At 40.0% G+C, this 15,198-nt stretch overlaps 1 protein-coding gene across 2 annotated transcripts in view; it reads right to left on the bottom strand.

Moving 5' to 3' along the window:
• Positions 1 to 12,889, bottom strand: part of CCDC22 (coiled-coil domain containing 22) — a 34,010-nt gene extending 21,121 nt beyond the window's left edge. The window contains exons 1-6 of one of the 2 annotated variants that reach the window (XM_070741411.1): positions 12,561 to 12,889; positions 6,981 to 7,060; positions 3,925 to 4,102; positions 2,244 to 2,376; positions 1,609 to 1,715; positions 354 to 438 (exon numbers count right to left, since the gene is read on the bottom strand). In XM_070741411.1, the coding sequence (XP_070597512.1) occupies positions 354 to 438; positions 1,609 to 1,715; positions 2,244 to 2,376; positions 3,925 to 4,102; positions 6,981 to 7,030 (553 nt within the window). In that variant the 5' untranslated portion in view covers positions 7,031 to 7,060; positions 12,561 to 12,889. Of the gene's footprint in view, positions 1 to 353; positions 439 to 1,608; positions 1,716 to 2,243; positions 2,377 to 3,924; positions 4,103 to 6,980; positions 7,061 to 9,236; positions 9,362 to 12,560 lie in introns of those variants that run through there. The other variant, XM_070741412.1, reaches the window with a different exon arrangement.
• Positions 12,890 to 15,198: the final 2,309 nt, after the last annotated feature.

Raw genomic sequence — 15,198 nt, 5'->3', positions numbered from 1 at the left:
AGTTATGTTCTGGGTTTGTTTTTAAACACGTGGAATTTCCACAATTCTGAGTTCCACAATCCAGCACCTACTGCACACTAAATCCAAGTTTTTGTAACTATAGAGAATGCATAATATTTCTCTTTGTGAACTGTCTTCTTGTTCTTTTCCTGTTATCTCATATGCCTGAAAATTTTAAATGCCTTAAAGTGTACTCTTTCCCTCTCATTTGTATAGCACCATGTAGGGAACTTTGTAAACAACCTCTCTTCCTGGCTGTTTTCAAGAATATGAGATCTGCAGGCTACACCAAAGAGAACAAATCAGTCTCAAGAAGGGTATTCCTTTTTCCCAAGTCAAGAAGCAGAACCCACCTGGTGATACTTTCCCAGTAAAGGGGTCTGACTCCTGTGGCAGGATCAATCGTTGCGCCTGGAATTGTTTCATTAAGCATGAACCCTGGCAAGGATGAAAGGAGAAAAAAGGAGAGAAAAGGGTTGTATAAGGATAAATGTAAGAATTAAGGCTGGAAACAAAAACACATAAATAAAGCATCAAAGTAGAGGGAGAGAGGAAAACAAATTACCCAGTGGAGTGTGCACACCAGGAGAGAATATCTCTGCCTAGGTTTTTTTTGCTTGCATTTGCAAATCAATGAATATATGTTTGCTTAATTTAATATCTCTCAGCGTGTTTTGTTCAGAATGCTATAGCTGGGTGGTTGTAGACTTTGAGGAACTATTATCCAACAGGAAGAGAAATATTGTTATGAAGCGAAAATGAATGAAAAAATACTGGGAAAAGAAGATGGCTGAACCGGGAATTTAGGAAAAGACTTAAGAGTCAAGGTTTGGGAGAAGTGGTACCAATGGTTATTTAATAAAAAATATAAGATAATTATCAAACAGGGAAAAAAAAGAATAGAAAACGACTAAGTCCTTCTATGTTTCCACTTGATAACAGACAATAGCACAGTGAGAAGATTCAATATTGTTAACATACACCTTGAATTATTAAATAGACATTGATTATACGATGTACATAGATTATCTGAATTTAATTTTATTGTTATCAATATCTTACTAGTAATTACCTATGTTTTCAAATACCCACAGAATTACGTTTCCTTTCTTATCATATACACCCTCCACACAATTTAAATGAAAAGTCATAAACTCAAAATTGCCTGCCAACTTGCAGGCCCCCCCTTACCCCTCTATCTTTTTGTATACCTATTAACTCCCCATTTCCATTCTACTGCTTTATTATCTATTTTCTCTTTCTAATACTTTAATATTTTAATTTAGATTTGAACCCATACAAGTATATGAACTGAAGATATGTTAACACATATGTATAAGCTTATATCTATGTCTATGTGTAGAGGTTTGTGTGTATAAGTGTACTACATATACCCCCCCTTCCCTCTATTTAAAATTCAATAAACTTTTTTTTTTAAAAGAGTCATGGTGGGCTTCTGCAAAAACTTCCTGCGTTTCTTCAAAGGAGCTTTACGATTCACAAAGATTAGAAATTTCTTTCAGTTCTTTGGTTCTTGGGAGTAAAAGTGCTGTGCCAGGTTTTGCTTACCAAGCTATTGGCTTAAGTGGAGGAGAGGGGGAAACAAACCTGCAAAAGCTGCAAGCCAGGAGTACGGCAGGCCGGGGGGACCCATGGGACGGCCAGCTGCCCCTTGATAGTAGCAGCAATGGCTCTGTGAAGAGTGGCAGACTTGCCTGCAAGGAACAGCAGTTTAAACATACAATTACAATTTGTAGATTTGCCCTGAATGTGTCCTGATTTTTCTTTAAAACCCCCAGAGTCCCAAAAATAGTACAAAAAATTAAATATATAAGAATAAATGACTATTTGAAAATTATAAGATAGAATTAAATAGTTTATATGATAGCTAACTTAGAAGTGTTTATTTTATTTTCTTCTTGTATTACTAATAACTTGTTTATTGTTCTTTATATATATGTATATATACTGTATACAAGTATATTATCTTTTAAAAAAAACATAAAGAAATTTAATTAATGATTTTAATCCTAAAAACACAAAATTAAATTTAATGATAAAGTAATCTGCTAAGATCTGGAAATAGTTAGAGTTTTTTATATTCTGTATTAGGTAGACTTCTACGATAAGCGGAGCAATGGTAGCTCCTTAAATGTTCAATGTTGTATGTTTTTGTTTGTCTTTTTTTGAAAATAATAAAAAAAAATTGAAAAAACAAAACAAAACCCCAGAGTCCTCCATACCCACAGGCTGGTTGGCATCTTCTGAGGCATCTCGTGGAAACTTCTCTACCAGGAAGAGGAGAAGGCGTCGGATTTCAGGCTCATTGCTGTACAGGAATGTCTGGTAGCCCACTTCCCCTTGATATCCCAAGTCCTAGATGGCAGAAAAGTGAAGCAGGATGAGCTAGGATGGGAAATAAGGTTCTTTGCGTATCAGCTTTGAAGTAATAATAATAATAATAATAATAATAATAATAATAATAATGATAATGATGATAATGATAATGATAATGATAATAATAATAATAATAATAATAATAATAATAATAACAATAATAATTTATTAGATTTGTATGCCGCCCCTCTCCGAAGACTCGGGGCGGCTCACAACAATAACAAAAAACAATATTATAGCGAAACAAATCTAATATTAAAAAGAAGCATATAAAACCCTATCATATTTAAAAACCAAACAACACATACATACCAAATATAAAATATAAAGAGCCTGGGGGAAAAGTGTCTCAACTCCCCCATGCCTGGTGGTATAGGTGGGTCTTGAGTAGTTTACGAAAGACAAGGAGGGTGGGGGCAGTTCTAATCTCCGGGGGAAGCTGGTTCCAGAGAGTCGGGGCCGCCACAGAGAAGGCTCTTCCCCTGGGACCCGCCAAACGACATTATTTAGTCAACGGGACCCGGAGAAGGCCAACTCTGTGGGACTTTATCGGTCGCTGGGATTCATGCGATAGCAGGCGGTTCCAGAGGTATTCTGGTCCAATGCTAGAAGTACCAGCCCTTGAAAATACATTGGTTTGAAGAATGAGAGTGCTAATTATTGTTGGTTCCAGATCTATAAAGTCTGATCTTAGGATATTTTTTGTTACCTTACACATCTGAAAGGGAACTAATATTAGAGTTATTCTTCTCAAATAGTGGGGCGCTCCCCCCTGGGGGGGTGCGGAGCACTGTGAGGGGGCATGTGTGCGACCCCAGGGAATATGCATGGTCACTCTCAATTGATTCGCCTAATCGAAAACAGCCTCCACTGAGTTCAGTGTAACTTACTCCCAGATAAGTGGGTAGTGCAGCCTTCCCCAGCCAATAGTTTGCTCGCAGCTTATAATAAGTAAAATAATAAATATTAACACTAAAATTCCATTGGGACCCAGATCGGGGAGTTGGGTGTGTGTGCAAAATGTTTACTTCTTCTTAGGGGAAGAGTAACAGAAAATAATTAGAAACATAGAAGAGTGACGGCAGAAAAAGATCTCTTGGTCCATCTAGTCTGCCCTTATACTATTTCTTGTATTTTATCTTAGGATAGATATATGTTTATCTCAGGTATGTTTAAATTCAGTTACTGTGGATTTACCAACCACGTCTGCTGGGAGTTTGTTCCAAGCATCTACTACTCTTTCAGTAAAATAATATTTTCTCACGTTGCTTCTGATCTTTCCCCCAACTAACCTCAGATTGTGCCCCCTTGTTTTTGTGTTCACTTTCCTATTAAAAACACTTCCCTCCTGAACCTTATTGAGAAGCACTGTATTAGAGGAAGGACTAGTTTATACCAGCCACACAGCAAGGACTTCAAGTTTAAAAAAAGCAACCTAATGTACTAGAGACCAGAATATTTTTTTTTCCAGAATAAAACTACTTCAGGAGACGACATTTCATCCTTCATGCATTAGGATCCACTTACCTGACATGCTTGGGCCAAGCTCATGCCTATCCGAAAACGGGCAGACATGCCTGGAGGGAGAACATGGCTCAGATTTCCTCCCACGGAGGGACTGATGACCCGCAGGCAGCGTACCACAGATTCAACGATCAATTCGGTAGTGAACTCACGGATGCTCTGAACGTCCTCTGGAATATCCCTAGGTAGGAAGGGGGGGGAGAGAATGGTAGAGCAAGAATTATACTCCGCACGAACTCACCTATACTTCTCCTTCAGTGGGAGAGGAAAGCCTGCACTTTTTCTCACACCCAATTATTAAACAGGAACAGAAACTACACTAGACAGCCCTTGTCTGTCCAGTGTCACACTCAAGGGGGGCCTCTGAGGTAAAAAATGAAGCTAACGGACTGCCAACTACCACACTTTTTAGTACTGTTGAATCTTAATCCCAGCAGCCGATTAGGTCCCACAGAGTCGGCCTTCTCCGGGTCCCGTCGACTAAACAGTGTCGTCTGGCAGGACCTAGGGGAAGAGCCTTCTTTGTGGCGGCCCCGGCCCTCTGGAATCAACTCCCCCCCCAGAGATCCGAATTGCCCCCATCCGCAAAATGCTTAAGACCCATTTATGCCGCCAAGCATGGGGGTATAAACTCTCTCCTCCCTATCTTCTGATTCAAGCATTTGTGAATGGTGTGATTGTGCTGACTTGTCTTTTTTTTTAGTAATAATGGGTTTTAATTTAGTTTTTAATCATTGGATTTGTATTTTATTGTATTGCTCTGCTGTTGTGAGCCGCTCCGAGTCCTCGAAGAGGGGTGGCATACAAATCCCATAAATTACTATTATTACTATTATTACTATTATTACTATTATTACTATTATTACTATTATTACTATTATTACTATTATTACTATTATTATTACTATTATTATTACTATTATTATTATTATGTCAATACAACACAGCAAACGAGATCACTATGCTGGATTTCGTATTTCATCACCAGTCGGGCGCTTCCCAAGCACCTATGACTACGTGATGTAGCGGTGAATTATGTTTGCCATCCCAGTAAAGCGGCCTTTTGCAATTGACAGATGGAGATTTTGTCAATTCCGATGGTTTTCAAATGTCCGCCGAGATCCTTTGGCACTGCGCCCAGCGTGCCAAGTACCACTGGGACCACTTTCACTGGCTTATGCCAGAGTCGTTGCAGCTCAATTTTTAGATCTTCGTATTTCACTAATTTCTCTAGCTGCTTCTCCTCAATTCTGCTGTCCCCTGGGATTGCGATGTCGATGATCCATACTTTCTTTTTCTCCACGATCACAATGTCTGGTGTGTTATGCTTCAGAATTCGGTCAGTCTGAAGTCAGAAGTCCCACAGCAGTTTTGCTTGCTCATTTTCGACCACTTTTTCGGGCTTATGATCCCACCAGTTCTTTGCCATTGGTAGATGGTAGTTCTGGCACAAGTTCCAGTGGTACCATTTACCAGTGGCAAAGAATTAATAATAATAATAATAATAATAATAATAATAATAGGATTTCACTCAGTCAGTTCTATGTCCATGCTGCCCAGTTGTGGAGGACACCAAATAAAGGTAAGAGGGAGAAAACCAAGGGAAGAAAAACTGGAAAACAAGGAGTAATTGCTCTTCCTTGTATGTTTAAGCATTTTCCTAGCTCCTGATTTTCACATCTCCCAGAGTTCCACTGCAACTAAGCAGGAGTGACCTTCCATAGCTGACAATTTCTCTGGAAGTGCCACTGCTTATTCAGTGTGGTGAGTCAGGTTACAATCCCAGACATGCCTTTACCAATATAAACAGTGGGGTCCACAGCTGTGAGCCAAGCTGCTACTTTCCTCGAACCCCTGGACCCTCATTTGTGTTCCAGAAATACCGAGTGCTTAATGAAAGATCAATTTGGATTCTCATTTGAAAAGGAATGCAGCGAGAGCACTGGGATTCTGCAAAAAATGCTGATTGTTTTGGAGGACTACTGTGGTTCCGCATCTTTTAAATGCCTGCGTGCCCATTTCATATTTTGCTGGATTTATTGCTTTCTAGCAGACTTGCACAACTCATGACTCACCAGCCAAATGCTGCATGTAGGCACATAAGGGCAACTTAGGAAGAACTGAACGTAAATCTTGGAATTGCAAAGATAAGATGGTCTCCAAACTCTTAATGGAGGACTATACCTGACTGGGGTTTACCTTCAATCAGTGGGGTTATTAATCTTACGTATCTGCTCTTTAATGCTAATTATTATTGCTATTCAAAGGAAATCATGGGATTGCCAATAAAGGTTTGCACTCCAATGATTAAGCTATTCATAGTTGCTAAGCAACTGTCAGTTGCTTCCTCCCACACAGCATTCAGAAGCAGTGAAATACCTAGTTGAGTTACATAGCCAGGATATTTCCAATCAGCCATGTTCTCCAAGCTAGAAACCAGAGTGACAGAATAAACACCTTGGACATGCACCCTTGATTGCTTATATTTGCCAGAGCTCAGAGAAAACTTTTCCATAAAGGCAGTGGCATAAATCTGATCTCCTGGATAATTTCAATCAGTTCTTTGTTCCATGGGTTTGATTTTATTACAGCTCATGATATTAGAGCTGTAGTTTGATTTTCTAGGCACCTACAGATTTTTTGGTGTTCTATAACATAAAGCAAAATTGAAATAGGGAGTCATCTCATTGCATGAAAGTTAAGAAGATGGGAGTTTGTCTTTAGATGGGCAACACCAGGACTCTAGATTAGTAAGAAGCAATGGAAAATCATTTCTTCATCGTGGCCAAGAAAACACTCCATGTATCCATGAAGTCATCATCTATCAAGCAAAACCTAAAGGTATCTTTAAGTCCAAAGTCTTCGGAGAGGGGCGGCATACAAATATAATAAATTATTATTATTATTATTATTATTATTATTATTATTATTATTATTATTATTATTATTATCTTTGCATTTAAGCAAAAACAAAGCTCCCATATCAAATCTCTTCCTTGCTATTCCCATCCAACAAACCTCCTGCATACACAACACGGCACATATAAAGATAGCCTTACGTTCCAGAGAGGCGGAGGGAATGTATCAGGATCTTGTCCACTTCTTCCATGATGCTGGGACATCTAGGACAAAGGGATGCCTGGTAGAAAAGGATGACCCAGTGTTAAAAAGACAGCCAGCAATTTACAGCAGCAAAACTCAAACAAGGAGTTTTCAAGCAACCACTTCATATCTTTGGGGATAGGGAGAATTCTTTATTCCTTCCTAGCTCTATTTACCAACTGCATCTCAGCTAGCAGATTACTGGTAAGAACCCATGGGTAAATTCTCAAATGTTGTTCATATACCAACAGTTTTTACTTTTCTGGTGCCGTACACATAACCTTTTACATAATTTCTGGCACACAATTACATAAAAAAGAAAGAAAAAACTAAGAACAAAGCATTTCTAATTGAAAAAAATGTCACTGCTCAATTAATACAGTTAATTCTTTCTATGGTGAGCCAGCCCAGATTGTAGCCCAAATTTACAGCACTGTCAAATTGGCAGCCCATGGGCCAAATGCATTGTGCACAGTTACACCCACCTGGGCTCTGCAAATGTAAAAAAAAAATCACCATGTACATCATGTGACATGATAAATAGTTGTGATTTAGGACAATGATTTCTGGTTCCCTAATACACAAGATTCTTATACACAAGAACATATAAGAGCTACCATCCTGAATCAGCTCAAGAAAGGTAATGAGATTCCTTTGTTACAATAATGTGCAATAGATCTTTCAAAACCAAAAACCAAAACAGGACTCACAGCTGATTGTTGCTCTCAAGGTTTGTTGCTAGAGTCTCTAATTCAGTATTAAGCTTTTATTTTTTATGAATGTCCATACAGCTTTTCTTCTAATACTCCCCCCCCCTTCTATTTGCTCTTTTAAAACATCTAAGCCAATAGCAACCACAAACCCTAGTACAGTGTTTCCCAACCTTGGCAACTTGAAGATATTTGGACTTCAACTCCCAGAATTCCCCAGCCAGCATTCGGGAATTTTGGGAGTTGAAGTCCAGATATCTTCAAGTTGCCAAGGTTGGGAAACACTGCTCTAGAGAAACAATTACCAGCTATGTAAAAAAAGGGCCTATTCAGACCATACAGTGTTTTCTCTATCCTAGGCCCGTGGCCATCTTTGATTTTATCTATGATCCACCAGGAAGTAAAGCAATTTCCTTTTAGATATTTGAGTTTTGTTTAACTTATTCACAAATAGTGAGATGTATTGGGGGAAGGTTCTGCTTTTGGCTGTTTTTTTAAATTACGTTTTTGGTAAGAGTGCTGAGTAAGTCATTTTTTTAAAAAGGGAAGAGATATTTTGAAATTTTTAAAAATTTCAATTTCAAATTGCCCAACTACATTACAAGACATATAGATGGAAAGAGATCTTCTCCAAACTACCAAATTCTTGATGGCCAGGTCGGCTGAAAATTTTGAGAGCTCCAAGTTCAATATAGCTTAGAAGTCACCAGAAAGGAAAAAGCTGATGCAAAACTTTGCCAAAACTTTGTCAACCTTCCTGCATTGCTATTGTGATTAGAACTGGTTATCAGTACAGCTTACAGTCAGCTCAACTTTCGTGCCTTATTTTATTTATATCTGCTTTTATCATTTTTATAAACAACTCAAGATGGAGAATATTATTTAATACTTATTTTTCCCACAACAACAATCTGTGAGAGTGACCAGTCCAAATTCACCCAGACATTTTTCATGCCTAAGGCAAGGTCAGCCTCCCAGTTTCTAGTCTCGTGCCTTAACCACTAGAGTAAATTGGCTCTAAGTTTATGATTTTTTTTTTAAAAAACCCTTCCTCTTTTTTCAGCTGTGGAATCACTAATAAAGCCCAACTGCTTCAACGTATAAACAACTATAAATAAAACAACAGGACCCAGGAACAACATACTGTAGTTCACACAGCATGTAAAAATGGCTTGTTTCATGTTGGCTATCACTATGCAGGAATCCAGCCACTTTGGTTTGCAAACATGATGATGGTTTTGCAATCAGGTCAGCAAAAAACTTGGACTGGGCAACAGTCTTACTCTGTTGCTTGGTAAAATTTTCTGGGTTGCTCTCTGATAACCCCACACTGTTCCCTCTCCTGAAACAATTTTTTTTAGAGATAGGAAAAATACATTTTGGTATAGACAGCGGGGCTTTTTTTGTCCTTGCAGATCAAAGCCATGGTACTGTAAGCCAACATCTGTATCCTTCCGAGTGGAGCACAGGGATGAGATATGGAATTGAAACAACATTGCTCACATTTGTGGTTAACTCTGGAGAGAGTGGGGTGGAGATAGTTCAGAGCTGCATTGGCATCATAGTTCCCTCTAAGCTGAGCAGTGAGCAATCGCTCACTTAAAAATCATCATCAACTCAGAGTTTTCCAAACCTGCCCAGAAGCCGAGAGGGAAAGAGTGAGAGGGAAGGAGAGAGAGAGGAAGAGAGAGAAACAGATAAAAAAAAGAGAGGAAGGAGAAGAGAAAGAAAAAGAATGGGAATAAGGAAGAGAGAAAGAAAATCAAAATCTAGTTTGAAACTAGCTCAACTATTTAAGTGGCATTTTGATATTGATAGAGTTGCCCTATTATGAGCTCACTGTTATAGACACACAGTACAGTATTTTATTTTGAAATTCTCTGAGGCAAAACAGGGTGGGTTTTTTATTTGTTTGTTTGTTTGTTCGTTAATTTATTTATTTATTTATTTATTTATTATTTCTGTGCCGCCCAGTCCCGAAGGCACTGCCGCTCAGACACTATACTTTTCCGCCCCCCCCCCCAAAAATTAGAGGGAACACTGATTGGCATAGTGGTTAAAGTGCAGTACTGCAGGCTACTTCTGCTGATCGCTGGTGGAAGAAGTTTGGCAGATCAAATCTCACCAGGCTCAAGACTGACTCAGCCTTCCATCCTTCCGAGGTGGGTAAAATGGGGACCCAAACTGTTGGGGGCAATATGCTGACTCTGTAAACTACTTAGAGAGGGCTGTAAAGCACTGTGAAGTGGTATAGAAGCCTTAGTGCTATTGTTATCCTTGCTGTCCTTGAACTCTCAATGGTTTTGGATACCATCATCCATGGTATCTTTCTGAACTGGCTCCAGGAGTTAGGAGTTGGAGGAATAGTGTTATGTCAGTTATCCATGTCTTTGCAAAATCAGTTATAGTCACTGTTGGGGAGCGGAGACAAATCTGTTCAATGGCCTCTCTTGTATAGGCTTCCTCAGGGCTCAACTCTCTGCCCATTCTTGTTTAACATCTACACAAAGCTACTGGGTGATGTCATTTGAAAGCATGGAGTAAGATATCATCAATACACTGACAATACTCAGCTGCATATCTCCATTCCTGGCTGGGCAAGTGATGCTTTGGAGCTTCTGTCTCAATGCCTGGAGGCCATGGGGCAATGGATGGGGAAGAATGGGCCCTAACAAGATGGAGTCTTGTTTGGTTTTATGCTTCTTGGATCTGGTGATTTTTCATTTTTAATTCTGGATGGGGTTGTCCTGCTACAGATAGAACAATGTGTGCAGTTTAGGAGTTCTCTTGGAACCCTTGAGGGATAGAGAGCAGTTGCAGAGTTTTGTATTGTGCCTCAATTGTGGATCAGGAAGTACTACACAGTTTTGATCCCCTACCAAGTGGATTATTGCAATATACTCCACATCACAAAATATACTCCACATCACGGGTGTCAAAACTCGATTGTGTCATATGACGTATCGGGATATATCGTGAAGTTTTTTCCTGCACTGGGTGCCTATTAGTCTCCGGGCACTTCAAGGTGTTGGTTATTACCTATAAAGTCTTACATGGCTAAGGGCCAGATTATTTACAGGACCACATACCTCTCAGAGACCAATTAGAGCACACAGAGTTGGCCTCCTCCAGGTCCCGTCCGCCAAGCAATGTAGACTGGCGGGACCTTGGGGGAGAGCCTTCTCTGTTTGGCCCCCTGGCTCTTTGGAATCAACTCCCGCCCGATGTCCGCACTGCTGCCACCCTGCTGGCTTTCTGTAAGGCCATGAAGACCTGGCTGTTCCGCCACACTTGGGGACTCTAAATTAACACCAACCTGACCACCTGTGTGAACATGACTACATGAATGATATGTGTGTTGCGAGTTGCCTTGTTTGAGTTTTAATCAGGGTTTTACTATTATATTTTTTCTTGACTTCTTCTTATTGTAATATTGTAATTTTTACATTTTTCGCAGGGGATGCGTTCCAAGACCAGCCGTGAAAAATGAATTTTCGTGAAGTAGAGGAAAGGTATTTTTTTTATGTATTTAACAAGTATTTGGACTTTTAAAACCCACCCTATGCATTAAACAGTCATTCTATGTTTCTCAGCTGGAACTACATGTGATATCCTATCAGTACAGAAATACTGTAGAAGAATTTTATGAATTTTTAATAGATTTAAAAATTTTAATGGATTTAATGGATTTAAGCCCCCTTTGAAAACGCGTGAAATAGCAAATCCATGAAAGATGAACCGTGACGTAGCGAGGGATTACTGTATATGGAAATTTTATACTGTTGTAAGCCGCCCTGAGTCCCTTGGGATTGGGCAGCATAGATGTCAAATTAATAAATAAATAATAAATTAATAAATTGTGGAGCCAGGGTGGGCGTGGCCTGTGCATGATGAATCCAGCCCGCCAGCCATGTTTGTCACCCCTACTTACATGCAGCTGCCCTTGAAGAGCATCCAGAGAGTTCAGTTGGTCCTAAATGCAGTGGCCTGGTCAATTATGGGTGTGCCTTATTCTCACTGTTCCTACTCGTCCCATTAGGTTGAGCAGGAGCATGCTCTGGACCCTGTTGATCAAGGATTGTCATCTAAGAAGTCCCAAGAAATGTGAATTCTCTATGCCAGTGTTTCCCAACCTTGGCAACTTGAAAATATCTGGACTTCAACTCCCAGAATTCCCCAGCCAGCATTCACTGGCTGGGGAACTCTGGGAGTTGAAGTCCAAATATCTTCAAGTTGCCAAGGTTGGGAAACACTGCTTATGCCTCCAAAACACCATATAAATGAGATTACATTGGGCCTCGGTCTGCTCCCCTTTCAGAAAGCTCTGAAACCCAAATTGGGTTTGGTAGAGTAACTAAGTGTATCCTGTATGCGCTACGGTCGCTATTTTGTGTTTCAGTTGTTGGTGAAATTTATTTTTTTCTATACTGTATTTATATTGTATCCTTTAGTCTTTGTCAGCATCCTCGTGTCACTTCAGTGGGAATGGGCGGTGGTCGCAGAAAATCGGTTAAAATAAATATATCAGAAAGCATTCCTACGCTGCCGAATAGCTTTTTCCAACCCCCAAATGTTTTGGGCTCAGCTGTTCTCATGCCAGACAATACTGCTCCAGTGAGCAACCTAGAGTACCAAGTCCACTCCTAAAAAAAGGGGTCCGAAGTCTTCGAAAAGGAAGAGAGGAAGCGGAGGCAATTCAGCCCCAGAGGCTGCTGCAGTTTGTAGCAGAAGGGCTGAAATAAAACCTAGCAGGCATTTCCGAATTTCAGCAGGTTCTGCAAGGAAAGGAAACGAAAGAAGCTGCGGGGGGAAAGATCGGATACTCACCGCTCCGAGGTGGGCCTGGCACTCAAGTCACAGGACCCACCACAGAGTACGATGGGAAGTGTAGTACAACTCTCCTCCTGGCCTCACCCTGCGCCTTGCACGTTGGGACTTGTAGTTGCGGGCCCGACGGCAAAAAGCGTTGCAACCTCAGCCGCGGAGTAGAGATATTGTAGATAGACTAACACGGTCGGAGAGGAAATTCCCGCGCTCGCTGCGGACGCTTTTGTTCCGAAGGAGTTATTAAAGCCCGCGGAGAAGTTACACGCTCGTTAGAGCAGTGTTTCCCAACCTTGGCAACTTGAAGATACAGTATTTGGATTTCAACTCCCAGAATTCCCCAGCCAGCGAATGCTGGCTGGGGAATTCGGGGAGTTGAAGTCCAAATATCTTCAAGTTGCCAAGGCTGGGAAACACTGCGTTAGAGAACCTGTAGTGGGCCAGCGGTAACTTTCTTTTCAAAGCAGGTTTGCCTGCAGAATTTTTTTTCTTTTTCACGCTAATCTTATTTCATGTGGAAAAAAAAGTGTGATTTGCGGGTAGTGCTGCTGCTGCTGCTTGTAAGAATTGTCCTACCATTAACCAATTTATTTATCTCTGTTTGAGGGCTGTTGTGTTGGGAGCATTAATCGACGTGCAATATTAATCCAAGATTACGGATTAAAGGAATGAACAAATGTTCTTTTTAGCTTTCCACAGCAAATGCTCCCACAGATAAACACTCTCGGGTAGCCACAATGATCCCTATGTAAATTCACTTCCCAATTCAGATGCATTTAATTCACACCATGGCTTTCTTCTAGGAGCAAAACGTGAGAGGAATTCCTCAATTACATATCCTTACGGCAACCTCATAAATCAGCTTGGATTAAGAGAAAGCAGCTCTTTTAAGGTTACCTACTGAGCTTTTATGGTCAAATAGCGACTTGTATTTGGGTGCCATTGTCTCAGCCCGGTGCCTCAAGGTTAAAAAACGCGCGCGCTCTTTCCAAGTTATACTCCCACGAAATAGTGCGAGCATCGGCGTTTGCGTTGAAATTGCTGCAATGATTCTTATTAACATCTCACTTTCATTCGTGGTGGTGGGGGGAATCAAAGAAAAATGTCAATGAACGCAGAAGTTAGAAGCATTGGCCCCTCTACGTGATATTTATGGTTCTGCTATGCCGCGCCCTTTGTAAAGTAAGTGGGAACGCAGAGCATGCCGGAGGTTGTAGTCTTTCTTTTGCTATTAGCAAGCAAGGGGAGGAGGACGGGTCGAAAGCGGGCAATTAGGAGAAGCCTCGTAATGTCAGCCAAATGTGCCTTAGGCTGAAACATTTTCCCTCAGCTGCATCAGGTTATAACTTCCACCACTTATGAGAAGTAAATTAAACGCGGCCTAATTGACTGCTGAAAAAGCCATGATCGCTTACTATTAAGATATGTGATTGGACAGTATTGCAGATTAATTACAAATGCAAATATTGGCCAACTATCAAACCTGGCGGCCACTCACTATGTATGACACACATACATAATAGACTGGGATGGAGAGTAAACTTTAGAACAACCCTCTTGAAATATGTTGATGCCTGGAAAATAAGCCTTATTTTAGGTAGGCATTTTAACATGGAGTTCTCTTGCTCATTTAATGGAATAGCAAGCCTCCATTAAGCCAACCAACCAATATCTTTTCTTGTTAGAGAAAAGTTCGTGGAGGAATCTCATTCTTCGTTTGCAAAGAAGTATTGGACATTTCTCTCCTTTATTTTTTAAAATCATACAATACTTAGAATATTTCAGGGTGAAGTTTGTTTTTCATATCTTTGCAGCATTTTATTGGCTGGGAGTTCGCAGAAAATCTGATTATTTTGAGTTGGTGCACAAAACAGTACTTCTCACTGCTGCACCTTTACCTGGAATGATCCTAAAAAGAAAAAGTAATTTATTTACTATAAATTAACTATATTTTTGTGGCATGTTGATAAAGTATTTTGTTGTTTGTTTGTATTTACTACTTCCTAACTACTTATCATTTTGACATGTTCTCTGGTTATAAAAACAGTTACATTACAATTGTTAAAATAAACAGAACCAACTGTAACTAATTAAAATTGTAAAGGCTTTGAGCAAGAAAAGGATTGTAGCTGGAATGGAATAAAATATAATTTTTTATTGGACAAGTGTGATTGCACACCAAGGAATTTGTCTTTGGTTTTCTTACCTAGGTGTAGGATTTTACTTTTCTCTGCATTAAATTTCATTTTATTAGGTTGGGCCCAGTGTTCAGTTCCAGATTTTTCCAGTTGCACCAGGAAGCTAGTTGTTCAACCTCCTGTCTGTATGCAGTTTCATCATTTCGTCTTGAATGAGACCAATCACTTTGTATCATCTGCAAACTTCAGTAGTTTAACAGATGGATGTTTCAGATGTAGTCATTGGTATATAGAGAAGAGAAATGGTGAGAGTACACAGTCTTGGGGGGGCGGGGCTGTGCTAATTGTACAGGTATTTGATGTGATTTTGCCTAGCTTCATCTGCTCCTTTCTGTCTGTTTTGATCCACTTACAAGTGTATTCAGGTACTGCTAGCTGATTTAGTTTAGTTAGAAGAATGTCCAATAGGATGGTATTGAATGCTGAACTAAAGTCTAAAGTTC

The sequence above is a fragment of the Erythrolamprus reginae genome, chromosome 2 (assembly GCF_031021105.1).
Source record: "Erythrolamprus reginae isolate rEryReg1 chromosome 2, rEryReg1.hap1, whole genome shotgun sequence".
Taxonomy (NCBI): Eukaryota; Metazoa; Chordata; class Lepidosauria; order Squamata; family Dipsadidae; genus Erythrolamprus; species Erythrolamprus reginae.
The sequence above is the reverse complement of the archived record's forward strand: the minus strand, read 5'-3'. Positions and strand labels throughout refer to the sequence as shown.